This window comes from Leopardus geoffroyi, chromosome C1 (genome assembly GCF_018350155.1).
Source record: "Leopardus geoffroyi isolate Oge1 chromosome C1, O.geoffroyi_Oge1_pat1.0, whole genome shotgun sequence".
Lineage (NCBI taxonomy): Eukaryota > Metazoa > Chordata > Mammalia > Carnivora > Felidae > Leopardus > Leopardus geoffroyi.
Window position 1 is genome coordinate 151,527,153 of NC_059328.1, and position 27,406 is coordinate 151,554,558.

Consider the following 27,406-nt stretch of genomic DNA (forward strand, 5'->3'; position numbering starts at 1 on the left):
AAAGATTTTTCCCTTCCCTTGCCTTCCCTTCACTTCTCTTCTCATGTGAGAGGTTATAACACAATTAGATGGAGAGGAGAAAATGAGGATGCAGAGGGCAGAAGAAAGAACTGAAGCCCTATTTCTAGGCAAAGAAAAAAGGGCAGAATCAGTGCCCAAAGGAGGATCTGGCCTCAGGCAGGTGCCAGGAAAGTTCACCCAGCACCCTGGGAGGGACAAGTGTGGGTGAATGCTCAGAGGGGCTGGTGGGAATGGAGGGCAGTCTCTTCTGATGGCCCTGTTTACTCATTAAAATAGGAAGCCAGGTTATCAGCTGAGGGGATGTTAGGGCCTGGGAGAGAGGAGACACATTACAGAGTCCACTAGGAAGGTAGGCAAGGGAGCAGGTGGGGAGCATGGGGATTTCCAGGCTTTGCAAGAAGCCACTGATGTTGGGTTCTAGATGTGCTTTTCAGTACAAACCATTTTCATTTTCATCAAATCATTACCATGTAGATTAATTGCCCCCTCTGGAGATTTAACAACAAAGATTTGAGTCATCAAATCCAGACACTATGAGGCTATCTTGTTTGTTTTTATTTACTTATTGTATTTTGTTTTTATGGCCATTAGTTATTTCAAATCCTACCTTCCTGGGTCAACTTTTGCAGGTCTAATGTTTACTGTGTAATTTAAAACATTACTTTTTGGGGCGCCTGGGTGGCTCAGTCGGTTAAGCGGCCGACTTTGGCTCAGGTCATGATCTCACGGTCCGTGAGTTCGAGCCCCGCGTCGGGCTCTGTGCTAACAGCTCAGAGCCTGGAGCCTGTTTCAGATTCTGTGTCTCCCTCTCTCTGACCCTCCCCCGTTCATGCTCTGTCTCTGTCTCAAAAATAAATAAACGTTAAAAACATTTTCTTTAAACATTACTTTTAAAAATTTCTGTTGACTGTTTCTGCTACCTTTTCACATTGTGAATTGAATAAAATATGACAATTTGTATGGGCTTTTTAACGAAAAAAATGAGAGTAATTCTCCTCAGATGTTTCTGACCCGCTCTGCTGTCTCAGATTTGTATCTTAAATATTTCAAATACAATTCCTCCCCATCCTTAGTCACTTTGGATACCATGATAAAAGCAAGTACTAGGGTCAAAATACATTCAGGATAATAATACCCTGCTCTGCAATAAACTCAGGCAGTTAGGAAAGAAGATGAGAAGAGGGGAAGGAGAGTTATATGATCAGACTCTTTGGAGTTCAGAGCTGGTCAAAGTAGTTGACATCTACTTTCTTTTGTTAGCAAATTAAATCTTTCAATGTAACAAAAATAAAGGAATGATAAAATCTATGATATGCCTACACAGACACCCTGTGCCCGGCTATTTCTTTCTTTTGGAATTCCCAATTCAATTTAGGTAATTACCCTTCCTCTGCCATGTGTTAAGGAAGGAGTTTCCTCCTCATCCCAGAAAGATGAGTCTTGATTACTCCAGTTCCAAAGAAAATCCAGAACACAAATTCATACCCCGCCCCCCACTAGTGATTAGTTTAGAATGGACAAGTGACTCAAATCTGGCCGATGAGACGTGAGAGAAAGTCTGCCTTGGGCTGAGGGACTTCTGGAAAAGCTTTTCCTCCCTGATAGAACAGACTATGAATGAAAAACAGCATCATCTTCTCCCTTGCAAAACAGCTGCGTGAGCAATGATGTGCTTGACCCCAAAAGGACACACTTGAGAACACAAGCCAACAGTCTGAGAAGGGTGCAGCTGAAAAGACAGGAAGATGCCAGGCCCTTGAGGATGCTGTTAAACCACTGCATTAACAGACTCTAGAGTGGCATTATTTCTACACTTCCAGTTATGTAAGATGCTAATAACAGTACAATAGTAACACTCCATACTTTAAACAAGTGTTGGTTGGGTACTCTGTTACTTGCAGCCAGAAACATTCTGTTTGATACAGAATCAAGGGCCATAAACCATTGAGGACTAAACTTGTAGGTGAACTGTATGCCTAGAAGCCAGTCTAGTGGCTCCAGTATTGGAAGGATTGTCTTTAAGTCCATTAATGATTAATCCTTCATGCCTGGTTGGTTTCTGTACAGACTTCCCTGGGCGGCATTTATCATTGCCCTTTCGTGCATCTATAGCACTTGGATCATTTACTAGAAGGACACTTAGCCCTTTTTACCATAGTTAATGTTTACGCTTCCTTTTATATGGTGAATTGTTTTAGGACAAGGGCCATATCTATCATTTTTATATCTCCAGTGGATAAGAAAGTTCCTGGCATCTAGAAGATGCTCCATAAATATTTGCTGAATTGGAGAATTACCATCTGTTGACAAGTATGTGCTACGTGCACAGTGTAGAAGGCATTTCTGAGTCCTGCCTCCTGATCCCTGAAGCGACACAGTAGGACAAAGGCATTAGTTCAGAGGAACCATTGTAGATTAGTTCTTGTGGGAAAGATAGAGCCACGAGAGCAAGAAAAAGTTCCCCACTTTAACTATGAAGACAGCCATTCAAGGAGTCATCCTTATCTCTGCTCCTTCCCTCACTCTTCACTTTTCTCTTCACCATACATTTTTTTACCTCCAAAGTATATTCTGCTTTCCTTTTTTTTTTTTTTATCTCCAATACTACCACCCTGTCCAATCTGCCATCATCTCTCACAAATGCCCCCCACTCACCTCCATTATCTACTCAGAGTGAGAGACATATTTTTAAAATGGAATTAAGATCATCCACATTCATGCTTGGAATAAAAAGAAACCCCTTTTCTGTGTCCCTCCACCTTCTCTAGCACACTTAATTTTTGTCCTAGCACCATTATGATCTGAAATTACTCATGTGCTTGCCGACTACTTGCCTGTAGATATTAAAGGTCCATGGGGGGCGCCTGGGTGGCTCAGTCGGTTAAGCTTCTGACTTCAGCTCAGGTCATGATCTCCCAGTCTGTGAGTTCGAGCCCCGCGTTGGGCTCTGTGCTGACAGCTCAGAGCCTGGAGCTTGCTTTGGATTCTGTGTCTCCCTCTCTTTCAGCCCCTCCCCTACTCATGCTCTGTCTCTCTCACTCTCAAAAATGAATAAATGTTGAAAAAAAAATACAGGTCCGTGGGAGCAGGCTCCTCGTCTCTACTGTTTAGGGCCAGATGCCCTATACCCACAATAACACCTGACATGCATAAGTATTCGATGAGTGTTGGTGAGTTAACAAATCCTGCATCTGGCCATCACAGGACCTTAGCCCTCAGGAGGTTTTAAATCTTGTAAGTTTCCTGCCTGAAAATAAAAGAATAAAGGAAAACAGCAGACAATAAGAGCCATCCATGAAATTTGTGACCTTAAGCTTGAGTAGATGGAGCTTTACAACAACTGAGGAAAATAAGAAGAGGTTCTCAGCCCCACAGAGACCATGTTAAGGCCACAGGGGTCACCCAGCCAGTTCTGGAGGTACCCAGTGTGAAGTCAGGGAAGGGGAATGAGGTAGTCCCCACTTAATACCCCTCCTGCTTCCTCTTCCTTCATTATACACCCTGAGCCACCCTAGTCCTCAGGGGGCCAGGAACAAAGTCCCTGCTGGCTTTGGCTCTGCTTGGAATTACCTCTGCTTCTTGGCCCTTAGATGCTGAAATATGTGACCCAAGATCACGGGTCTACTTGCTTCCCCAGTGAACCAAAATAATGAAGAAATGTACACCTAATGTATACAGGTAACTAAACCAAATGCTTTATAATTGAGTTCAGAAAACTTCATAGAAAGCTGTAATTTTGAAGTGAAATATGAAGCTGCAAATATAGTACATGGCAAAAAAGAACACAGCTAACTCAGAAGTTCTGATTTTGTGGTTTTAGTTTACTCTGAAATTGAGAGACACACCCTTTTTTAGAGGTCACGCTGGAGCTATGAAGACTAAAGGTAAAAATATTTACAAGATAATTGATTTACAACAATGAAAGGGAATTGGTATCAAACCATAAAGCAATGATTAATCATTCACTTACAAAAATTCCCACCAAAGCATTTCTTTAAAACAGCTACAGATGGAAATCAGCAGACTCAGGGAAGGCTAAAAGTCAAAAGGTTTGGATTTCCAAATTCTAGTACTTATTCACAAAGCCCTAAACTTCAGTGTAGCAAGTCAAGATAATAATACCTTAATGGATTGTTCTGGGAAGATCAAATCAAATAACATAACATGCACTAGAAACAAAGTAAGTGTAATTGAGTGCAAAGAACAAATCTGGACCTACTACTAGTAAAGATACTTAATAAGACCAGTCCACAGGGTAGGATATCAGCCCCAGCTGGACGTCATTGTCCACGGCTTTATATAGGAATGGAGGTACCAGAGGCAGGTGTGTTTCCTCAGAACACTTGGCATCAGGGATTAGCAGCCATGAAATTATAATATAGGCATATACGTGGGAAATTGTAACTTTATGCTAATATGGCCACATTAATTTTATACTTGATCAAAACCAGAAGAATGATTTGGAGTTTAAGAGCATCAGCTCTGGAGTCGTGTTGCCTGAGTGTGAATTTCAACTCTGTGGAACTCTGAGCAAGTTTCTTAACTTCTTTGGTAGCCAGCTTCTAAGATGGTCCCCAATGATCTCTGCTGCTAGTATTCATGCCCTTGTGTAATGCCCTCTCACACTGTATCAGGGCTGGTTTGTGCGAGCAATATAATACAGCAGAAGTGCTGGCATATCACTTCTGAAGCAAGGTCATAAAAGGCTCTGTGGCTTCCTATTTGGATGCTCTCTTGGATCCTTCATTCTACGGGCAGCCAGCTACACTAACATGCCATGGAAAGGCCCACATGGTGGGGAACTGAGATGTCTGAGCCAAGAGCCACATGAGAGAGCTTAGAAGTGGAACCACCAGCCTCAGTCAAGCTTTCAGATGACATCTTGATCAAAATCTCGTAAGAGATTTTTAGCCAGAACCTCCCACCTAAACCACTGCCAAATTCCTGACCCACAGAAGTTGTGAGATAACAAGCGTTTGTGGTTTTAAGTTTCGAGGTAATTCATTATGCAGTAATAAGTAACTAAAGCACTCTCTCAAAGTAAAATTTACATTTCTGTAAAAATGGATATGATAATAGTCTCTCAAAGGGTTGTCCTAAGGATCAAAGGAAAAGCATATTGAGAGCCCTCTGCCCAATACCTGGCACAGAGTGAACACGTTAGCTATTATTACATGTTTGCATACTTTCTCTTCCATAAGCAAGGTGGTCCTGCGTGTATTTATGGCCACATTTCCCATGGGCATCAGCACTTTAAGTACACTGATCCAGCTCTAATCAGTCATTTTATGTAGTTTTTCTCTAGCCATCAACTGGGCAAACAGTCTTGCCTTTTTCTCTCTGATCCACTTTGGGATGAGAGGCAAGATGTATAAGAGAAATTTAAGGCACATACTGTGGCTAGGGAGCCACAATAGCTGGCCTGAAAAAGACCAACCCACTGACCTCCTGAGCACTTGACAAAGGTTGACAATAGTTAACTGAACTAGCTGGAGTCAACCCGAGCTTTTACAGAGCTCACTGTTTAGAAACTGTCCCCTGAAATATACAAAGCTTTCATTCAGCCTCATTTATGTGCTTTTAAACCTGGAATAGATACTGGACTTCCTCAGGCAAACTTCATAGATATTATCTTTTCTTTGAGTATTCCTGTCTCCTTCACATCTGGGTTTCCTTTTATTACTGATGGATGGGTGAGCAGTCAAATTTCCCATGCACTGAAAGAAGATACTGAGGAAATTTACTGCTAAAGCAGTGAAAAGAACAAGAGAAGAACAGGTACGTTTCTATCCCATAATAAAACTCAACAAGAAAACTATTTGACAAATAACAAATACAATAATAAAACTATTTGATAAATCTTTCAAAAGCCCAGCCTATAATATAATGTGAAAGGGGAAATAAAGGGCTCACCAATATTGAGTCAGAGATTTTATTACCACTAAGCCATGAGGATTTCTTTACTTTCATTATATTTATATATTTTACTGAGGATTCCCTGGGAAACTGAACGTTTAAATGTAATATCCTTCTATAATAGGATATATGAAGGGTTTAAAACAAAATACAATCCTTTATTATACATACAGAAGGAGGTGAGCTTTTAATTTTGCTTGATGACATGCATAATTCCTGACCTCAGGGAGTTTTTATTCTAAAAAAAAAAATACAGAAGTATTACGCTTATGCCTCTCTTTCACTCTCTCTCTCCTCTGGGTGTGTTTAGTTCCACTAAAGTCAGTGTTTCATATGGAAACACTTAACCTTCTCTTAAACCAACCTCTCAGAGGATGAACTTGGGTTTGCTCATTTCTTCCTCCTTTCTTTTGGTTGTTTATTTCTTAGCTTTCTGCATGATCTATCAAAATCATCCTCCCTCCCCTTCCCTCTCCTTTCCTTCCTTCCTTCCTCCCTCCCTTCCTTTTATTTCCATCTATCTTTGCTCTCTCCCACTTCCTATCCCCTTTTCCTTCCTAGTACTTTTTTTTTTTTTAACTTTAAACTTAGATTGACAATATGGAGAACATTTCTTGGGTGATGACCCTGGATTCTTTGTAAGAATGCTGCTCTTCATTGTGGCACAGCCCAGGAATGATATTGTGGACTTAATGATAATGCCACATTCCTTAGCTTTCATCTCTGCCCCTTTAAAGCAGGAGTTGAAACAAGAGGATTTCCCTTTCCTCCTCAAATATACATACATTCCAACTAAGAAATATGAGAAGAGAACTTGAGTGTGTAAGCATAAACAAAGCACCCCATGATACCACATATCCACCCAGTTGCCCAAGGGCAACATCCTTAGCCACCCTCCTCTTCCTTGTATGTTTAATCAATTACCAAAGTCTAATTGTTCACATTTCTGAGTAGCCCTATAGTCTCCAAATTCTGCTGTGCACCATCAGTCTTCTAGGACACTTCCCTGCTTCCCCTCTAGCCTTGCCCTGCTCAACCCCTGTACCCACTGTCCTGCCCAACAGTCCAGGCATGCTTACAATTCTCCTGGAGTTCTTCATCATCTATGGTTAAAAATCAAACTTCTTTCGCTGCTTCCCACTCTCCTCTTCTGCTAGGAGCCCTTTTATAATCCAGTTAGAGGATGTGCCCTTGTGTCTCTGTATTGACTCATAAGGCATTTATGTTTTCTGGAAAACCTTATCCCCAGAAACTGATAGTAACCATTCAAGCATTCCCACAGAAGAAACTTCTTATGAGAAGACCTTCCCAGAAGTACTCCTTCTAATCCACAGGCAAGTCTGTTCTGCTCAAGCCTCTCTAAATTATCTTATCAAATCATAATACTTAGATGGAGACACAGGAATCTCTGGAGAAGTCCCCACCAAAAGAATGTTCTTGAAATATTTGTCCAAATTTCATGGGGGGGGGGGGCGGGAAGAGACGAGGTGTGGTTTTCAGGAAATGGCAAGACAGCCCCTCTCTAGTCTGCATGCTCCCCCGGCAAAGCAAAATCCCTGTAGTTAACCCGACCAACCCCTAGAAGGCACTTGCCTGACCCAGTCTCCTAGACCATCTCACTGCTCATTTCAAGTGGCTTCATCAAAGTTTGGTGTTCCTTCCAAGTTTCCTTAAGGAAAGTTCTGATAGTTACAGCTTTATACCCATTCTTCCAGTGATGCTGTGGTGTGCTTCAGTGATGTTCTGGAGACAAATGAGCTATCCGTTTTTTGTTTTTTTTTTTAAATGCATGACTTTTTGCATATTTGTTTCCCACTAGCTATAAAGTTCTTGGGGTCAGAGATCTTTAAAAATTTCAATCCTTGTATTTGCAGCAAGTAGCATTGTGCCTGGGACATAATGTAAGCCACGTGAATATTTATTGATCGTATGGATGATCCATTCTTTTCTTACAGCCAGGCTTTGTGTGTGTGGTTGTTTAAACATACAAAGTATCATTTCAAGAAAACAAGAGTCAAATATAAGTGAACTGATGTCTGCCATTTAATTGTTTAAAACGATGGTAACCACTGCTTTCTTAACTAAAAGTCATTATCAATAGGTCAGCACACTCAGTTACTTAACCTTTGGGACCTCTGCCCCAGTCCTGGAATTGCCAGGCAAACATAGTCCTTGATAGCTTCACGAACTAATTCTGAGCTGTCACCTTGAAATCTGGAGAAGACCCCTCAGTACGTGAGCACTGTCTGCACATTTCCTGGTTAGATAGAGCATCCAGAAAGAATGCTTCAGTTGGCTGACTAGAATGTGTCTTACTGAAATGAAAGTAAATATTTACTTAGAAGGAAAGTAAGGCCATAAGAGACCCAAACTAGTTATTCTCACTTGTTTGCACCCAATAATGTGTATTCCATTATATGAACATTTTATATCAGGAACTAGAGCTGCACTGGGTCAGGAAAGCTAAAAGAAATGAAGGTGGCTTTCAATGAAAGAATCCACCACACATCACTGATCCCATTCCCTTCTGAATATTACCACGTACACCAGTTTTATGATTTACTCTGAAATACTGCTATAAGTGGTCAATAGTTATTTCCCTGCATCTCAACTCTCCAATTAATGACTTTCCATCACCCTGGAAGGAAAAGAACCTGGGTTCCCCATACAGTCTTTTCTCAAAACTGTATCTTGGGAGTTTTCTTTCTCTCATTTTTCCCCTCCTTTTATGACAGCCTTACTACTGTTCGGGACCTTCAAACGCCACATCTTCTCCTTTGAAGATCCCTACTAGGGAGGCTTTTTTTAAAGTTGAAATCATATTAAACATTTAACTTGGAATTTAATAAAAAGAAATCCTAAGGCTTCTCCTTAATTTCAGGAAGTGTGTATTTATGACACATAAAATGTGGCCGCTGCCAACCTTTTGCAGCCTGAACGCTGGAGACCCCGGGAAGGGCATCTAGCCACTACCAGGGAAGCCTCAGCTACAACCTGGTGCACTGGTCCAAGCCCCCAGCAAGATCCTTAGCTCTCGGTGTGGTAAGGTAGAACCCGATCCTGGTCTCCAGTTGTCTTATCTTTTTCAAATGTTTCGAACTTACTGCCTTTGTTCAGCAGAACCACGGGCACGGTGATGACGGTGATGAGCGCAGCAAGCCCCAGCAGTCCCAGGAGCACCTTCCACGGTGTCTGCAGGCGGGTCAGATCGTGTCCGGTTAGAGGGAGCCGTCTGGCCCCAGCGCGGTAGAGGTAGAGGGTCGGGGCCCGCCCTGCACCCTAGGCAGCGGGGTTTGCCGATGGGCGTGCATTGGAAAGGGGGCACAGTGGGCTGGGAGGGTTTGGAGCACGGAGGTTGCCAAGAGCGGTCGCCCTTGAACTTTTGGCCTCCAAGCACACTAGCGTTTGCTTCTCTACGCCTCCTGAACGTCAGAAGCCAAGTGAGGGAGAAGCCAGGTGAGGGTTCGAGCGAGCGTTTTATGAATGGCTCTCTGCGTCCTCCAAGGCTTGGCACCTCTTTCTAGCAGAAACCTCGGGGGGCGAGCGCCTGGCGGGAACTCGGGAGGTCCCTTCACCTGTCGAGGGTGGCCCTGGAACTTCCGCCGAACAGGAGCCCCTGGTTCCGTTCCGCGAGCTTCGGGGTCACTTGGGGGAGAGTCTGGTGAAGAAGCACCTATAACTCGCCCCTGGGGTTAGGGAAAGGCGCTCCTCACTCACCTTCATGGTCGGCGTGTGCCCGGAACTGAGCGTTCGGAGCAGGAGCGCAGGCAGAAGTCAGGCAAGCCGCCGAGACGCGCTTCCAGCTCCGTTGCTCGGCGCGCGGAGTCACTGGGCGCTCCCAAGTTTCGGCCCCGAGTTAAACATTAGTGAGCACCCGGCCGAGTCGGTATAAAGGCCGCGGGCAGGCTGCGGGCGAAGGCGCGCCCGGCGCCGGGCACTGGCATCCCGGCCGGGGGGCGCCCGAGAGGCGCCTCCCCCGTGTGCTGGGCGCGGGGCGGCAGCCGGAGCGCGCAGGGCGCGGGGGCCCCGGGACGCGCGGGCGGGGTGGCGAGAGCGGGAACCGGAGTGAGCCTGCGGGCCGCACCCCACGCACAGACGGCGGTCGGCCTTGGCTAATAAGGGATCTGGGCGCTGGGCTCCCGTGGGGTCTGCAGACTCACGGCTCATTGCTGGCAGCTGTGCTAAAACCCAGGCCTCTGTCTTTTGCTAGTGAAAGTATGTTGGGAAGCAGGGGTGGTGTTTAAAGCTTCTGGAAGGCAAAGTGAGAGAGAATGGGATTATTCAATTTGTGAATGGCGCTTAAAGGCTAAGTATCTGAATTCACCCTCCGCAGGGAATTTCCAGCTTGTCTTACCTTCTCATCAAGTTGCCAAAAATAATAACAATAACACTTATGTGGAACTTACTTTTTTCCCCAGGAGCTTCTGTAAGCATTTACTGTGTTTATTTTGCAGGGAGGAAGCCTAGGCACAGAAAAGTTAAGTCACTTGTCCAAGCCGCTCAGCTAGGATGCCTTGGAGCCTGAATTCGGAGTCCATGTTCTTAACCATTACTCCACATGGCCTCTCATCTTTCAGTCTTACAGAGGGTGAGGGAAAAGGAGGTCTTTTTGGCTTTTGCCTTCCCCACTTCCCCATTATGCTCTGAAGGTTGGTTCCTTTCTCCTTTTCTTCCTTCCTCCCTCCTTTCCTTCCTTCCTCTCTCCCTCCCTCCCTTCCTTCCCTCTTCCTTCCTCCCTCCCTTCCTTCCTTCCTTCCTTCCCTCATTGCCACATCCTCCCATTTATTCTGACCACTCCCTAAATATTTGGGTGGCTACAAGGTGCCAGACCCTCTTCTAGTTGCTGGAGATAGAGAAGTGGGACAAGACAGGTGAGGTCTGTGCATTTGGCACTTTCAGTATAAAATGCTGTGGTAAACATTTGCCTTTAGGGTCTCCCTATGCTTACTTCCTCTGAGGGTAAGTGTCCCCGCCCCACCATTTCTTAAAGGCCTCTTTAGCTTGTTCACTGCAGCTGAAAAGCAAAGTCTCCGTGTCCATAGTTAGAGGTAAAAGATCAAACATGCAAAGTCCTGTGGGACATTAACATAGTTATGAATAAAATCAAGTTTTCATCCTTTATCTCAAGTGCTGACTTTGCTTCTAAACTCAGGATCTTTCCCCCTCCTTGACCACTGGTTGCTCACGATGCGTACATATGCTCACCCTTACCCACTTCCAGAGGCTCAAACTGAACTCTTCATCTCCTCCATCAGTCTCTCCCTACCCTTCTCTGATCATCCCTGTCTTCATTCAAAGTGTTCCCATTCACCATTCACAAAAACTGAAAACTTCACTCATCTCAGGTTTTCTTTGCCATTCTCCTACTACATTCACTTGGCCACCAATTCCTCTCAACTCTGCCTTTAGTAGTATATTTCAATTCCATCTGCTCCTCCCTTTTCCAACTGCTCAGAAGGTGAGTCAATAGTGTTACTGGAGCCTGTGAGCTGGAGCTATGAAAAGAGCCAACCAACAAGGACTACAGGGAATGGTGCCATACTGGGGGCTCAGTGTAGGCCTCTGCTCTTATCAGTTTGTGCACAAAGCAATGGAGGAAGGAAGCCACAAGTCACATTAGCCTTGGAGAGGGAAGGCAATACAGCTGAGCCCACGCTTAGCCTCCATGCCGGTATCATGGCACCATACATCCAGCAAGGGGAAGCTGGGGGGAGGTTGGCTGACATCCATGGGACAGATAATCTTGTTCTCTGGAGGGCATTCCATGAGACACAAATATCTTCAAACCCTTCCCTCTTCAAGATATTCTTTTCCCAAATCTCCCCTACCCCAACTTCTTTATCACCAGTCTTTCAAGCTTGTTTTTTCCAAGTCCCTAAGATACCAGCTGGCCAACACATTAGCTGCCACCTATGAGTCAGTGTTGATCTTATATCAGGCCATTTCTCTTTCCATGAAAAATGAAAAAAACAGCTGTAATAAAAGTTATGCCCCTTATGAAGATTTCTCTTCCTACTCTATTCCAAGACATCCCTGAGAGGGGCTGTGATGCAGCAGCCATCCAGTTAGGACTGCTGCCAGCTTACTTGGCATAAAGCTGACCTTTCCTCTGTTACCTGGCTATCAAGAACTCCCCATGAAGCTACAGGTGTTTTGAAAATAGGATCTTTACAGAAGTAGTCAGGTTAAAAAGAAGTCATTAGGGTGGGCTCTAATCTGAGTGGTTATAAAAAGGGGAAATTAGACACAGAGACAGATATGCGCAGAAAGATGATGATGTAAAAAGACACAAGGAGAAGATGACCATCTACAAGCCAAGGAGAGAAACTTGGCACAGGTTCATCCTTCACAGCCCTCAGAAGGAACCAACCTTGCCGATCCCTTGATTTGGGACTCCCAGCCTCCAGAAGCGTAAGCTGCTGGTTTGTGGTATTTTATTACAGCAGCCCTAGAAGACTACTATGCTTGGTAGTCTTGGTTCCGAGATCATGCTTTCTGTCTCTACCAGGGCCCTGGAGAAAGAGAGGAGTTGGTTTTCGTATAGTGAATAATTGTTGACTGTTGTAGCCAAAATCTAAGATGGGCCCCAGAGTTTTGGGGGTATTTTATTATACATCAATAGGTAGCTAATAAATTGGCAAAAAGGACATGAGTCCTTAGGCATTCCCTCTGTGATTCTCTTATTGGGGTTTGCCAGAGGACTTGTACGGTATCTCTGGCTGCCACAGACATGTCTAAAAGTACTGCATCTGCTAGATCATTAAGATACAAGTATCAGGGCAGCCTCAACTTGGAAGCCCTCTCTTGCTCCAGGCCCCATTCGAGATAGACAGACTTAGAGGCACTTGGCAAATGGGTTGGAGAAGCACTTCCAGTTGTGGTATATCATTTCTCCAAAATCTGAAGAGTTCTGGCAAACAACTGTTCCTCTTCGTGGTGGGCATACAAGGTATAGTGACTTATCTTTCACTTTAGAGGAGATATCCTGGCATACTCTAGACTACTGAATTCCTTGAAACTTCGCATGATTTTCATGGGATTTACCCTCTACTCTGTGGCCATATTTGTCTTACTAAAGCACATAACGAAATAGCTACTTATGGTTCTTGAGGTCCAATTGGCATAATGTTACCCAGGTGATGGATCAGTGTGATATTCTATGGGATACGACCAAGGTCCTGGGAGACCATATTATGACAGAGAGCAAGAGAGTTGACGTAGCCCTGAAGTAAAATGGTGAAACTATGCTGCTGACCCTTCTAAGTTAAGGCAAACTCTTTTGGATGGTCCTATTAATTAGATCAAGAAAAAAGTATTCATCAGATTAATAGCCCCCAGGTACTAGGACGATATTGTTTGACCCAGTAAAGTTACCACACTGGAAATGGCTGCTGAGGTTGATTCATAAACATTTTCCACAATTCATCTTACTTTTGCACTGACTGAATGAATGGGGAAATTGAGTGTAGGATAGAAAACCAGCATTCTTGCATTTTTCGGGTTCTTATCTTGTGACAATACCACCAGGGATGTGGTATTACTTTTGATTTTACTCTATAGCTGTGGGGGAGGGACAGTTCCAGGGGCTTCCCATTGGCCTTTCTTACCGTAATGTCTCTTCACCAGTCAGGGATGCAGGCTAGAGGCTGAAAAAGGCAGGAGAAGAATTCTTCCCTAGAGCCTAGAAGGAATACACCCCCTGATAGCACCTTGATTTTAGCCCAGTAGGACCTATTTCAGACTTCTGACCTCCAGAACTATAAGCTGATACATTTCTGTTGTTTCACATCACCAGGTTTCTAGTGATTTCTTTTTTTTTTTTTTTTAATGTTTATTTGTTTATTGAGGGGGGGGCGGGGCAGGGAGAAAAGGAGAGAGAGAATCCAAGTGGACTCCTAGCGGTCAGCACAGAGGTTGATGCAGGGTTTGAACTCACAAACAGAGAGATCATGACCTGAGTCAAAATCAGGAGTCTGACGATTAACCAACTGAGCCACCCAGGTGCCCCCGTAGTCATTTCTTATAGCAGCAATAGGAAATTAATATACCACTGGACCATAATGGTGTTTTAACCCTATAGAAATGAGTATAAACCTAGGGCTAGTATTTAATAACTCCCGGGAGGTCTGAGCATGTCCCTTTTCACAGGTCACTTTCCAACTTAACTTTATGTCACGTGTCTTCCTGAGGGAAACTTGGAAGAAGATTTAAGTTAGTGTGGCAACTGCAGGCTCCTTCCTCAAAAAGATCTGGCTTTCATTTTATTTTGTTTTATTTTTTAATGTTTATCTTATTTATTTTTTTAAATTTTAAACATTTTTATTTATTTTTGAGAGAAAGAGAGAGAGAGACAGAGACAGAGACAGAACATGAGTGGGGGGTAGGGGCAGAGAGAGAGGAAGACACAAAATCCAAAGCAGGCTGTAGGCTCTGAGCTGTCAGCACAGAGTCTGACATGGGGCTTGAACCCACAAACCTTGAGATTATGACCTGACCCAAAGTCAGGTGCTTAACTGACTGAGCCACCCAAGTGCCCCTGGCCTTCATTTTAAACATGGCATTCTGGTTTGAGAATGAAATAGTTTGAGTCTGGAAACTTAAGAGGCTATGAATTTCTATTATGGCAACTTAAGTGAGATTTCTGCCACAGACCTAGAATTTTTCTGATTGCTTAAATCAAGCCATAGTTTAGAATGCTGTCCATCTACTTCATTCTTAAGTACCTCATGATAAATGAACCACCATCCTTGCAGGTGAAACTCTGGTTACCATGTTATCCTTGTAGCTGTTTATGGGAACAACCCCTTTTAAGAACCCTCAGTGGGGGCGCCTGGGTGGCTCAGTCGGTTAAGCGTCCGACTTCAGGTCAGGTCACGATCTCACGGTCCGTGAGTTCGAGCCCCGCATCAGGCTCTGGGCTGATGGCTCAGAGCCTGGAGCCTGCTTCTGATTCTGTGTCTCCCTCTCTTTCTGCCCCTCCCCTGTTCATGCTCTGTCTCTCTCTGTCTCAAAAATAAATAAACATTAAAAAAAAAAAAAAAAAAAAAAAAAAAAAGAACCCTCAGTCTTGGGGGTGGGGTCACCTAGAGTGAGCTGTTGCCCTGCAAAGATGGAACCAATGTGAGATTACAGCACAACATAGATGAAAAGCAGAAGGAATAAATACTTTGGTACCTTTCTCCTACTTCTCTTTAATATCTTGCTGGTACCTCCTACTGGCTGAAAGCAACTAATGCCAGAGGGCAAAGAAACCTGGATAATAGAGCATGCCATCTGTAGGGGTCAGACTCATAAGGCAATGGGCAGGGAAGATAAGGCAAAGAGTAAATGGGAGGGCCCAAATGAAAAATAACGAAATAAACAACCCAACATGGTGATGGTGTGTATTATTTGCTAATCATCTTCTCATAAAGATTGGAAATGTTCCATTTATGCTTTTATAATATTCTTTGGTCCTTCATTTTCCAGGGTCTCGTGAAATGCTCAGAACACATGCGTAGTAAGTATTGAAAAAATGAAAATGTGAAATGATAAGTGAAGAAAAAATATCTAAAATCTTTCTCTGTATTCTTGGGGGTTGGAACCAGAGGCATGGAAGAAGGGGGATCTCACAAGTAGAAAGAAGGGAAAGAGAGAGGCTGGGCCAGGGCAGAGGGAGTGGTGAGGGAGCTGAACAGATTCTCCTCCTTGGTCTTGGCTTTAGAGGATAAGTAAAGTAAGTACAAAGGTTTTTATTTGTTCTTTTGCTCAGTGGATACCTATCCCCCATGTAATCTGCCCCACTTATCTGGGAACGGACTCCTGCTGCCCAAACCAAACCTCACACCTCACCTCCTTTAAAATCCAGATCACAACTCACTTTACAGGTTACCTTCAACATTGATCCCATCTGTTTCTGTTTTTCCTACCAACCATAGTTTGGAAGATTATTCTGGTTGTATCCTAAATAGAACCTATTTACAACAAAATTCAATCCTACCAAGAGATATATAAAAGATAGAAAGCTGGCTGGATAATTCTGTGGATTCAGATATATGGAAAGAAATTTTAGGCCAAAGAACAACTGCACGCAAAGGCTGAATGAGAAAGTTGGAGGATCTTCAGGCAAAATCTATTAGTTTAGTTTCGCCAGGATATAGGGTATTCTAGAGAGTACTGGGAAATAAAGGTCAGTTGTCGAATATTCTTTGGTCTTAAATTCAATATTCAGCATATACTAGGGAGCCACTGAAAGTTTTTGCTGGGGAAAGGAACCAGTTCAAGTTCATATTTGAACTTCAGCTGTGAGAATCAGGCAGTAGTATGTGCTGGATGGATGAGAGAAAGAAGAATCAGAGACAGGATGAGGGGCAATACACTTGATGTTGCAAAATTAATTGGGAAGGTGCTTCTCTTTGTGAAGCTTACCATAAAATAATTTAATCACATTGATTTTTACTTAACTATAACTCTCTAAAAACTGTTTCCCAGCTGTGGTTTGGGGCGTTTGCTTTGCCCCAATTATGAGTAATACCAAATAAGGGGTTCTTGTCACACTTAGTGCTCAGGAAAGGCCTTTTGCTACTTTTTAGACCAGACACCAGCCCAAGGGGGAGAAGACTTCTGTGTTTTTCTTTCACTGGTGCCTTCTGGATATTCTGTGGGTTTTTTAACTGGGAGAATTTGCTTCTATTAAGTTACTAAGAAGACTGACTTAAGAAGACTTTATGGGAAAATATGTTCAAGATCATTAGAACCATATTCTCACAAAGTGGCTGTGGCTATGATGACATCTCCTCCTTAGTGTTTTTCAAGCTTTAAACATGTGGTAGATGTGATGCTGTTGATACATGTTTATGAGGCTGGAGTTAGTGGTGGAGTGGATGGGCTGGGTAGGTAGTGGTTGCTATAATGTAAGGAAAGAAATAGCAATAAATATAAATATATAAATATATAATCATATATACATATATATATATATAGCCCCCCAAGAATCATTCCCTTGGAACAAAATTGTCCTCAGTGAGAATGCTTGCTGTATATTTAACACAGTTTCAACACCAATGTGGCAATTACTCCGTATCAGCAGAATATCTTTTTAAAAAAATATTTTTTCAACGTTTATTTATTTTTGGGATAGAGAGAGACAGAGCATGAACGGGGGAGGGGCAGAGAGAGAGGGAGACACAGAATCGGAAACAGGCTCCAGGCTCTGAGCCATCAGCCCAGAGCCCGACGCGGGGCTCGAACTCACGGACCGCGAGATCGTGACCTGGCTGAAGTCGGACGCTTAACCGACTATGCCACCCAGGCGCCCCTCAGAATATCTTTACTCCTTTGGAGCACTGGTTCCAGCATATGATAGATATACTGAGTTCATTCTAGGAAAGCTAACCTCTGAAATCTTAATGCTGAGAAACTCCATATGCAGGTAGATAATGACCAGATCATATATGACAATTGGATTCTGACTTACAGCCTCTACAGCAACCTTGGTCAGGACTTGGTCAATGACTGCCAGCTTCCCCCGCTAACTTGGAACTAACCAGAAAAAGATTAATATGCTCCCCAACCTAATCTTACAAGATATTCTATTTCTGGTCAGACTTCTTCCTGTTTTCCCATGCCAATATTCTCCAATCAGGGCTCACTTGAAGACCTCCTGTTTTTTTTTGTTTTTTTTTTTGTTTTTTTTTTTTTTTTGACCTATAATGCACTCCCACTCCCCTGCCTGCCTTGGGCCCAAATGCCAAGTGATGGTGGCTGACTCCCCTACACTATTAAGCTCTGAAAACATAGCTTTTGATTGTTCCTATTCGGATGGTCTTTGTTTTATTTCCATAATATGGAATGAAGATATAGTCATGGAAGACATTACATGAATAAAAAGATACCATAAATAATAATTCTCTCACTGTTCTATTCCAGCATCTCAGCAGCATGCACATCTTGATGTTTGTTTTCTTCGACCACCCCAAAGGCAGTTATACATCATTTCTCTTGTCCTTTATTAGCATCAGTATCTTAATAATTTAAATGATGTGTCCACATTTTGTGGCCATTTGACAATAGCAGTTATAATATTCAAAGATGCTTGGAAATAGAAGCAAGTGCTAAAAAATTAAGATAAGTCATTCAGTAGGAGTCTTATATAGAAAAATACATGATTACTGAGTTTGTTGAATACTTACATGTTAACTTTGACTTTGCTGGGGCCTAGGAAAAGGCTCAGTGTTCAAGTGACTCCTTGAGGATTTCATTACAAATGTTTATCTCTTTCTAGTTAAGATTTTCTGTCATATCCACCAATGTATTAGCATTAACATGTTGGCAGACAAACTATAAGAGATTTCACAAGAAACGGTGGATTATTAATTTGGTTGGAATTAATTGAGTAAAGTGGAGGATCCAATTGGCTTTATTAAACAATTCATCAATCGGGCAGCATCCCGTCTAGTAGGTAAAAGGGAGCTCTAAGAAGTTGTACATAATGGAAGGTCTTTGTAGGAAGGAGAGTGGGATAAGGAAGTTATTCGCAAAAGAAGAAGAGGATTGTTCCAGGTAAGGTAACCTTTCCTTGGGGCAATGGCAGGGGATCTTATTAGGTGGATCACCTCAATGCCCTTTTGGTGATGGTGAGTCCATGAGACAGATTACCTGATTGGTGCTGACCAGAACATTCCTGATTGTCCCATGAAGACTACATTTCTGGGGAGTTTGGAATTGCAATTAGATTAGGTATGAAGCCTTGGTTTGGTGATTTGGCCTATGTGGCTCCATTTTGGGTTTGTGGTGTCCTTTTTAACAGAAGATTGATTCTAAATCAGGTCACGTGGTTATGAGTAACGTTGCAAAGACCACCCAAAGTCTTTTGGTGGAAACTAGATGATGGCCACGAATAATGAGAAAATAAGTTAATCAGAGGTTCTTCCATGGGCAGCTCAGGGCTCTGGCTTCAGGGCTCTTGTTCCTAAGAACAAAAAATTTCAACACGGTAAATCTGTTATGTAAAATGCAATATATATATATATATATTTTTTTTTTAATTTTTTTTTTCAACGTTTATTTATTTTTGGGACAGAGAGAGACAGAGCATGAACGGGGGAGGGGCAGAGAGAGAGGGAGACACAGAATCAGAAACAGGCTCCAGGCTCCGAGCCATCAGCCCAGAGCCCGACGCGGGGCTCAAACTCACGGACCGCGAGATCGTGACCTGGCTGAAGTCGGACGCTTAACCGACTGCGCCACCCAGGCGCCCCAATGCAATATATATTTTTAAAAACCTTTTTCATTTTCTGAGTGTAACTAACTGTTAATTTACATTTAGCTTTAATCCAATCAAGGTTCATACTTACTGCCTGCTACCTTGTCAGGCAGTGTACTGGGAATATCATAGTGAACAAATCAGGCCCATCATGGAGATCACAGTGTTTACAAATGGAGTTTACATTGCTAATCCATCCAAGCTTGCTAGCAAAATCCAAGACCAAATTCCAGAGACGACGGCTTTACTGGTCCCCCAAAAGCATTTTTGTGTGTGTGGGGGGGAGGCTGAGGGAGGATATTAGAATTCCCAGAGGCCACGTGAATGCACTGAGCTGTGGATCTGATGTTTAGAGTGTGAGAGTCCCCTAGGGGCTCTTCCTTCCATTTCCCACTCAGGTCTTGCTCTTTTCTCTTTTCACGATCCCGTCTATGCCAAGTATCCCCTGGCGTGATAACTCCTCCAAACAAGTTCTCTCGGGCAAAGGCCCTACGTCTCCACCCCTTTCTCCACTCTCATACTCCATCTATTCCAAGGAATGGATTTGATTGGACGGGCACTTTTATTAGGACTTTTGAGGCCAGAACTCTTCCTGATTCTTGAAAGTTGTGGCAAATGTGCTCTGTGCATACCTCTCCCACTGCCCTTACCATGTTATATTGAAACGACCTGTTGTCTTTCTGTCTCTTGTACCTTGCTTTGGCTGTGGCAGACATGTTTTATTAATATTTGTATTTCCAGAAACTACAGCAGGGTTGGGCTGGAGTGAAATCAGCAACGTACCAAGACCATGAAACACAGAAACAACTGCTTCTTCCACACATTCGACATACCACCCAGAAGGCAATGTGGAGAAGAGGAAAGAGTGAAGATTTTAAAGTCAGACAAGCCTGGGTCTGTCATCCAATTATTATATGCCCGTGGGTCTTTTTCTAACCTACTTCACAGAGTTGTGGAGATTTAATGAGATAATAAATGAGTAACTTCAGCTACTCCCAGAAGCTTTCCAAAATGTTGATGATTTCTCCACATATCTCTTTAGCAGGGATCTCTCTGCTGGATCTGAGCTCCTGGATGGCTCAGCCTGGATCACTCAGAAGCCTATCAGAGGCAAGTTAGCCACCAGTAAGTTAATTATTAATTATTGCTGGCGCTACCCACACTCACTCCCCCGTGGGCCCCCACACACCAAGTTTGATCCTTCTCCATCAGGCGCCACCTCAGGGAGAGGCGTCACCTGCCACACTGCCCAAGCCACAAAGCCACAAGTCTTCCATGATGTCCCCTCATTCGGACGCTACACATCAGCCTCTTCCCTGTCTCTGCTATTTGTCCACACCCCTCTAAGCTCAAAACCTTCACGTGAGTTCGGGCCTTCCTCTCTTCCCATCCAGTTCACTGCAGCTGTCTCCTCTGACTGGCTTCTCTTGTGCTTTCGCTCAGTGCAGCTCTGTCACTTTCCTGTTTACAGTTAATGGCTTCTCCTGCTGAAGGATAAAGCTGGAGTTCCTTGTCATGATCTGATCTCCGCTCTTAACCGCTTCTCCCAACCTCCCCCACCTATGCTACATTAGGTGGACTTCCAAGCATCGCTGCTCTCTCCTTCGCTTCCAAATCATCAAACACAATGTTTCCTCTGCCTCGTACTCCACTCCCCCTGTTTTTCTTTGGATTAGCTCTTAATCTTATGGACTGGACTTTGGTAGGAGCTCCTCTAAGATTGTCCACCGAACCCCCCTCCTAAGTGATGTACTTTGCTTCTATGATCCCTGAGCGCTTCATGCCTCACTTCTTTTTAACAAAATTCTCTCACTCTGTAATGTAATTACTGTTAATCTAAAAAAAAAAAAAAAAAAAAAAAAAAAAAATGCCCTGCCTGTGAATTTACCAGCAAAAATGGGTTTATTTGGGAATAGCAAAGAATTGCAATTGGAGACAGGCAAACTATGGCAAAAGCATAGGCAAATCTGTAGAACCAAGGAGAGACAGGCTCTTTCGTAAAGTAAGGGGGAGGTGTTGGGAGGGGCTTTTACATACAAAAAGCCTATTGGCATAAACCAGGAGTTCGAAGTATAGTGGCTCTTCATTGGTTGAGTTGCGGCAGTCTCTCATTGGCTGGGCTGTCGAGGGGAGTGGGGTGGGAGCCTATCTTAGGCTTGCTGGGATAGTAAAGTAGTAACGACGTACGTGCAAAGTGCATCCTTTCCTGTTGGGTCTGCAGTTGCGGCGGAGTGGTGGAGCATGAAAACTACCCCTGCCAGCCTTCTGACTCCATTCTAAACAAGACTTCCTTTTATTAATTTTCATATTATCTAATGTAATAATATGTAAGACTATGGACCCCATGCTAGGTACTAGACGTTCTGCTAAGTTCTTGACATACATTAGCTCCTATGATCTTCCTAATAATTCTATGCAGTGGGTACTGTTACCGTTCCTACCGCACAGACGACGCACAGAAAGGCAAACATTCCTCCCAGTATTACACAGCCAGGATTCGAACCCAAGAGGTCTGACTCCAGTCCATATAATTATATCCGATGCTTTTTTTTGCATCCAGTCATCTCCAAGGATTTTGTCTATGTTATTCACTGATGTACTCTCAGGGCCTAGAATAAATTCTGGCATGTAATAGCTGCTCATAATGTGTTTACAGACACACTGAATGAATAAATGCTAATTCATTTGTGTCCTTCCCTTCTGAGGGGCCAAGGGCTGGGTTTTATTCTGTTTATTCCTAGCAGCTGGCCTGGTACCTAGCACATAATAAAATTGTCAAGCTTGCCTCTCTGCATAGGTTCATTGCCACTCTGAGTTCCAAGATTCTATTTTGCTTCTGTGCTTTTTTGAGACCCTGTATCCACCCCACCAGCCATAACGCACTTTGCTGCATGTCAGTTTTCAGTGTGGATAAAAAAAAAATCTGGTCAGCTGCTGCTTGACAGCTGGAAAAACAGAGCTGCACTGGAGCCAAAACAATTTTGTGCCTCAGATAAGCAGGGAGGAGAGCCTCCTTCCTCATGTGGGTATGTGGGCAGAGGGCTGAATCATCGAGTTCTTTGAGTTCCTTGGAAAAAGATAACTCAAAGGAATATTACACAACATGGAGAAATGAGGAGACTAAGGAGAGGCATGAAAATGACTGAAGTGTTGAAAAATACAAACTATAAGGCTAAAAATAGTTGTGAGAGGAAAAAGCTGTGGGTCAATATTCCAGTGCCCCGAAGGTCTGTGCATGAATGGGTTCCAGTCTGAAGGATGTTGAACAGATGTTCACAGGAGGAAAGGAATGTACATGTAATAATCTTAAGCTGAGACAGTGGGGAGAAGACAACTTATCTAGGGGAAAGACAGCCTGGGCTGCAGCAGACTGTTATAAAACAGTACCCTCGAGTGGTGCGTAACCCAGCCAGAGGGGAAGGGGGTGCACAAGTAATGGGGATGTTTCCCAGGTAGGAGGTGGTACATTTGGGCAATTTTCTTTTTCCATAGATTTAAAGTCCCAGTAGATTTTTAAACTGCATTGCAGAATCTCTCTAGAAACTTTGAAAACTTTGGGTAGGGTGGGGGTAGGGGGCGGGTTAGAATTTTGCGGTCGTGCAAACAAACATTCTTTGTTCCACTCTCTGGCTTATTTGGTAGCTAACACTGGACAGAAGCACATTGGTACAGTAGACAGAGTGTGGGCGAGTTGCCTACTCAGGCTCTGCCTCATTGTCTTTTTGGAGCAGTGCTTTACAAGAGTATTTAAAGATTTAAGAGGTGTGGCGAGTTAAGTAAAACACTTCTAAAGAGCAGGGGGTAGTCTCCATAAATGGGAGTGGAGTTGTCATTAGTATTCTTTTTTTACCAGCATTATTTAATTTTCCTGCCAGGACTCCTGAGGTATTGCCCCACCGTGACAAAGGTTAGGTAGGACCCAAGTCCGAGGGGCTTATGATTGGAAAGAAGAGACTGAATTGGTTTCCCAGATGGAGTCACCGGCTTCCAAGGATCATGAGGAGTATCTTGTTTGGCAGTTTGTCCTGCAGGCAGTTGCTTGGGCTCCTGGGAAGGGAGGCGCTACAGAAATGTATTGTCATGACTAATGCCCTGAGGGAGGAGGACAACTGTGTACTGAGGTGTATACTCTCAATCTTTCATGTAGGTTCATCTTTTCCACCCACGAATGTACACACTTCATGGGCAGGTATCAGATCTTCTAATTCCTATTTATAACCTTTCTTTTTCTTTCTCAGGGTTTTCAGGAACTAAGAATGCACATATGGACAGAGCGAATGCAAAAAATTCAAGATACTTATATTGCTAAACACAAGTAGAATTTTATATAAATATAATTCATAAAAGGTATAAACGGCAAGAATTTCTTTCTACCCAATGATTTTGTGAAACTCCTGATATGCTATCTCTAGTGGTGAAACATGACAGCCCTCGGCCCTACAGAGACCTCCACCTGACAGGTCTAAGCTCCTTCCTGGATCTCAGAGGCTCTAGAATGCAACGTGCCTCACCTCTTCCCTGAACGTCCTGCTGTCCTCTCTAGGCCATACAGCTGCTTGGAGAGAGGAACGACCAAGGCATTCTCACTTTTGAGGGAAGTGAAATAAAACTGCTCAGACAAACCAGGTTTTCCAATTAAAGTCCACGATCTTCCTGTTTTCCCAAGAAGAGCCTCTGTTTTTTCCTATTCTCCATTGAAAGCATAGCTGGTAGACAGTCTTCAGTAACTATCCATCCTCTCTATTGTTTTGAAAGGCAATGCTTAGTAAGTAGGTCATTTATGTTTAGAAATTTCCCTTTGAAGTTTTATTCGAGCACAGAATTTACTAAAAAACAAACAACTCTTTATTATTTTAGTGAAAATCATAAGCTTAACTCAAATATACATACGATCAGATTCCTGGACCTTTTTTCTACCCAGTCATCCCTGTGGGCACTTAAGGCTTATGTATGGGTCAAGTACTTTTAACTAGTGGTTAATGGAATATATGTCATATAAATGTTATTTCTTTTAGGCATTCACTTAATGACTGGGCGGCCATTGCTAATAATGCAAAGGGATACGAAAACAGGTATGTAAAGGTTAGATTTGAACCATGTGGTAATCCTGATCCTTGACTATTTTTGACCTACGCATGACAATTTAATATAGTACAACCTGATATGTGTAAAGTTTATTCATAAAATAATACATTTTATACCTGTGTCAAATATAAAATTGATATTGGAATAGTAACATATTGCTATTAAGAAAAACTTAAGATAAGTTCAAATATCGTTTTAGATACTGCTGCAAAATGGAAACATGATACCATGTTCCATACTATAATATACCAGTACTTGATGAAAGAAGACACAATTATTTTATTTTGAGCCCACTAATTAGATATCAGTCTCATAACTTATAAAAAATATATTAATTTACTATTAACCCTAACGTCAATACATTTTATGAAATGACTATTGTGTTCTTTGAGTCAGAGGTGAACTGTGTTGGGAGATGTAAGAAATCTTCCTTTACCTCACTGAAGACTATGTATTTCAATAAGAAATGCTTTACATTTTTAAACTGCTCTGTATGAATAAATAGTGCTAACACAAAATTAATAAAAAATGACCAGTAAAAATTTTAATTGACCTTATGATGAGAATTCCAAGAAACGTTTTTGGGTTGAAAAAATTCTGTCCAAACGTAATGCCTCTCCATTATATTTTTGTCCCAGTACACAGAATACGGGAATAATTCACAACTCAAAATTATGCAAAAGAGCTAATGCTCTTCTTCAGTTTGTGTGCATCTAATAGACGGTCTTAATAAAGAAGCTAATGAGTATCTGATAGCACCGTGCAGTGTAAACATTAGGAGGAACCTAACAGGCTCACTAATCATGGAACAAATCTTTTTCTGTGGACAGCCAGAAAATGCAAAATCATAGAACGACTGCATCTGGACTAGAGGAAAAGAATTCCTGCTCTCCTATTAATTCCAAGAAGGTAGATTAAGACTTCTAATCCCATTAAAGATAAATGCCTTAAAATGCTTGAGTATTTTATTATCAGAGATTTTCCCTCTGGATGCTACAATTTAAGATTTTTAAAGGAAGCGTTATACTTTAGAGCTCAGGAGAAGTGTCTTTTTAAAAAATTTATTTTTAATTCAAGTCTAATTAATATACAATGTTATGTTAGTTTCAGGTGTACCATATAATGATTCCACAATTCTATACATTTCCAGTGCTCATCAAGTTAAGTGTAGTCTTAATCCCCTTAATTTATTCCCACCCCCCCCACCCCGCAACCACCAGTTTATCCTCTGTATTTAAGAGTCCGTTTTTTGCTTGTCTCTTTTTTTTCTTTGTTTGCTCATTTGTTTTGTGTCTTAAATTCCACATAGGAGCGAAATCATGTGGTATTTGTTTTTCTCTGCCTGCCTTTTTTCACTTAGCATCGTAGTCTCTAGGTCCACCCATGTTGTTGCAAATGGCAAGATCTCATTATTTTTATGGCTGAGTAATATTCCATGGAAGTCTCCATTTGCGTCAATGGGGAGTATCAATTTATAGTTGTTTCCTATGAAATTCTGTGTGTTGGGATTTGAGCTGTATTGATTGTTTTAGGGCTTTCTTTCAATATTCTTGAGAAACTTAACAAAGCTTGTGGACAGTCCCAGTGTGCTTTTCCTCCCTCACATCAGTCTCCAGACTCAGCTCTCCCACCTCCCAGTCCCCAGGACTACTTCTTAGTGAAGGCCACCACCACTTCTCCTAGTGGCTTTCTGACTTCTAGAGCCCTCCCTGCTCCTTGCTCTCCTTACCCTTCTGTTGATCTCTATACTCTGCCCAGAGAGATTGTCCTCAATTGTGAGTGTGGTCCTATTGTTTCCAATCCTTTGAGCATTGTCTGTAAATTCCTTTGAAATATCTCCTTTCATCCCCACTATTCCTGCCACCTTCTCAGTGTGACCTTGTTCTTTGTTTCAGGCCTTTTCTCACTCAGTATCCCCTTCCAGGAACTCTCTTTCCAGTAGCATCCCTGGTTTCCTGCACCCAAACAAACAATGCTTGTTTGCAAAGTCTCTGCTTGGAGGCTGTTTCCTCCAACTCACCTTGCCAAATCCTGAAAATCTGAATTTAATAGAGCACCTTCACTTTTCTCTCCCTATTGCTCTGATCATACTGTATTATCGTAGTCTCTTTGTTTTTCTGAAACCCTCTCTAGTCTGTAAGCTCCTCAAGGATGGGGACTGTCCTTGCTTCTCTTCTTCACCCTTGTATTCTCAGGGCCTAGCACAAAACTTGGTTCAGAGTAGACCCCGAATATATGCTTGGTGAGTGCACGCATACGTGCTGCTTTAGGCAGAGCTCCTATTCTTGAAAAACTTATAGTCTATTTTATTTTCTGTGCATTGGAAGACTAGGCGGTATAATAAAAAGAACAAACCTTTAAAATCATCTGAATTTGTATCCCGGCTTTACAATTTCCCAGCCCCGTGCATTAGGGTGATTTATCCAACTCTCCTGAGATTTACTGTATGAATCAGTATAGGGATAAGAGATGTCTACCTCTTAGGGTTCTTGTAAGTTCTAAAATAAGATCCATTAAACATGTGCTATAACAGGCATGTGTTGGCTTCCTTCCTCTACCAATAAGCAACTCTGCTTCCACTTAACACAAATCTCTGCTCACCTTTCCAGTGGACTCAAGATGCTCTTCCCTCACTTATGTGATTACAAGTTCACACAATTTTAAAAAGTCATATTGAGAGGGGCACCTGGGTGGCTCCATCGGTTAAGCCTCTGACTTTGGCTCAGGTTATCATCTCACAGTTTATGAGTTCAAGCCCCATGTCAGCAGGCTCTGTGCTGACAGCTCAGTGCCTGGAGCCTGCTTCAGATTCTGTGTCTCCCTCTCTCTCTGCCCTTCCCCCACTCATTCTCTCTCTCTTTCTCTCTCTCTCTCTCAAAAAAATAAACATAAAAAATAAAAATAATAAAAAATTAAAAAGTCCTATTGAGAAGACATTAAGAGAGTTTATTCATTTATTAAAAACAATATTCACAATGGGGCACCTGGGTGGCTCAGTCATTTAAACTGGCTGGCTTTGGCTCAGGTCAGGATCTCACAGTTCGTGAGTTCAAGCCCCGTGTAGGGCTCTGTACTGACATCTCAGAGCCTGGAGCCTGCTTTGGATTCTGTGTCTCCCTCTCTCTGCCCCTCCCCTGCTCA

The 27,406-nt window shown here is 42.8% G+C and overlaps 1 protein-coding gene and 1 long non-coding RNA gene across 4 annotated transcripts in view; one reads left to right on the plus strand and one right to left on the minus strand.

Annotated features, from left to right (window-relative positions):
- The window catches only part of DPP4 (dipeptidyl peptidase 4), a 109,910-nt gene that overhangs the window by 69,387 nt on the left and 13,117 nt on the right, over positions 1 to 27,406 (minus strand). Inside the window, exons 1-2 of one of the 2 annotated variants that reach the window (XM_045480007.1) lie at positions 9,655 to 10,285; positions 9,042 to 9,129 (exon numbers count right to left, since the gene is read on the minus strand). The exons of the other annotated variant lie outside the window; for it this stretch is intronic. Coding sequence (XP_045335963.1) covers positions 9,042 to 9,129; positions 9,655 to 9,660 — 94 coding nt within the window. The 5' untranslated portion in view covers positions 9,661 to 10,285. Of the gene's footprint in view, positions 1 to 9,041; positions 9,130 to 9,654; positions 10,286 to 27,406 lie in introns of those variants that run through there. 2 annotated transcript variants of the gene reach the window in all.
- Positions 9,136 to 25,507, plus strand: LOC123598987. Of its 2 annotated transcripts, none has more exons than XR_006712912.1 (5): positions 9,136 to 9,393; positions 15,406 to 15,436; positions 19,922 to 23,527; positions 24,196 to 24,252; positions 24,904 to 25,507. It is a non-coding gene; the product is annotated as an uncharacterized LOC123598987 (long non-coding RNA). The 2 variants fall into 2 exon arrangements; XR_006712913.1 differs by having other exon boundaries at positions 19,922 to 20,074.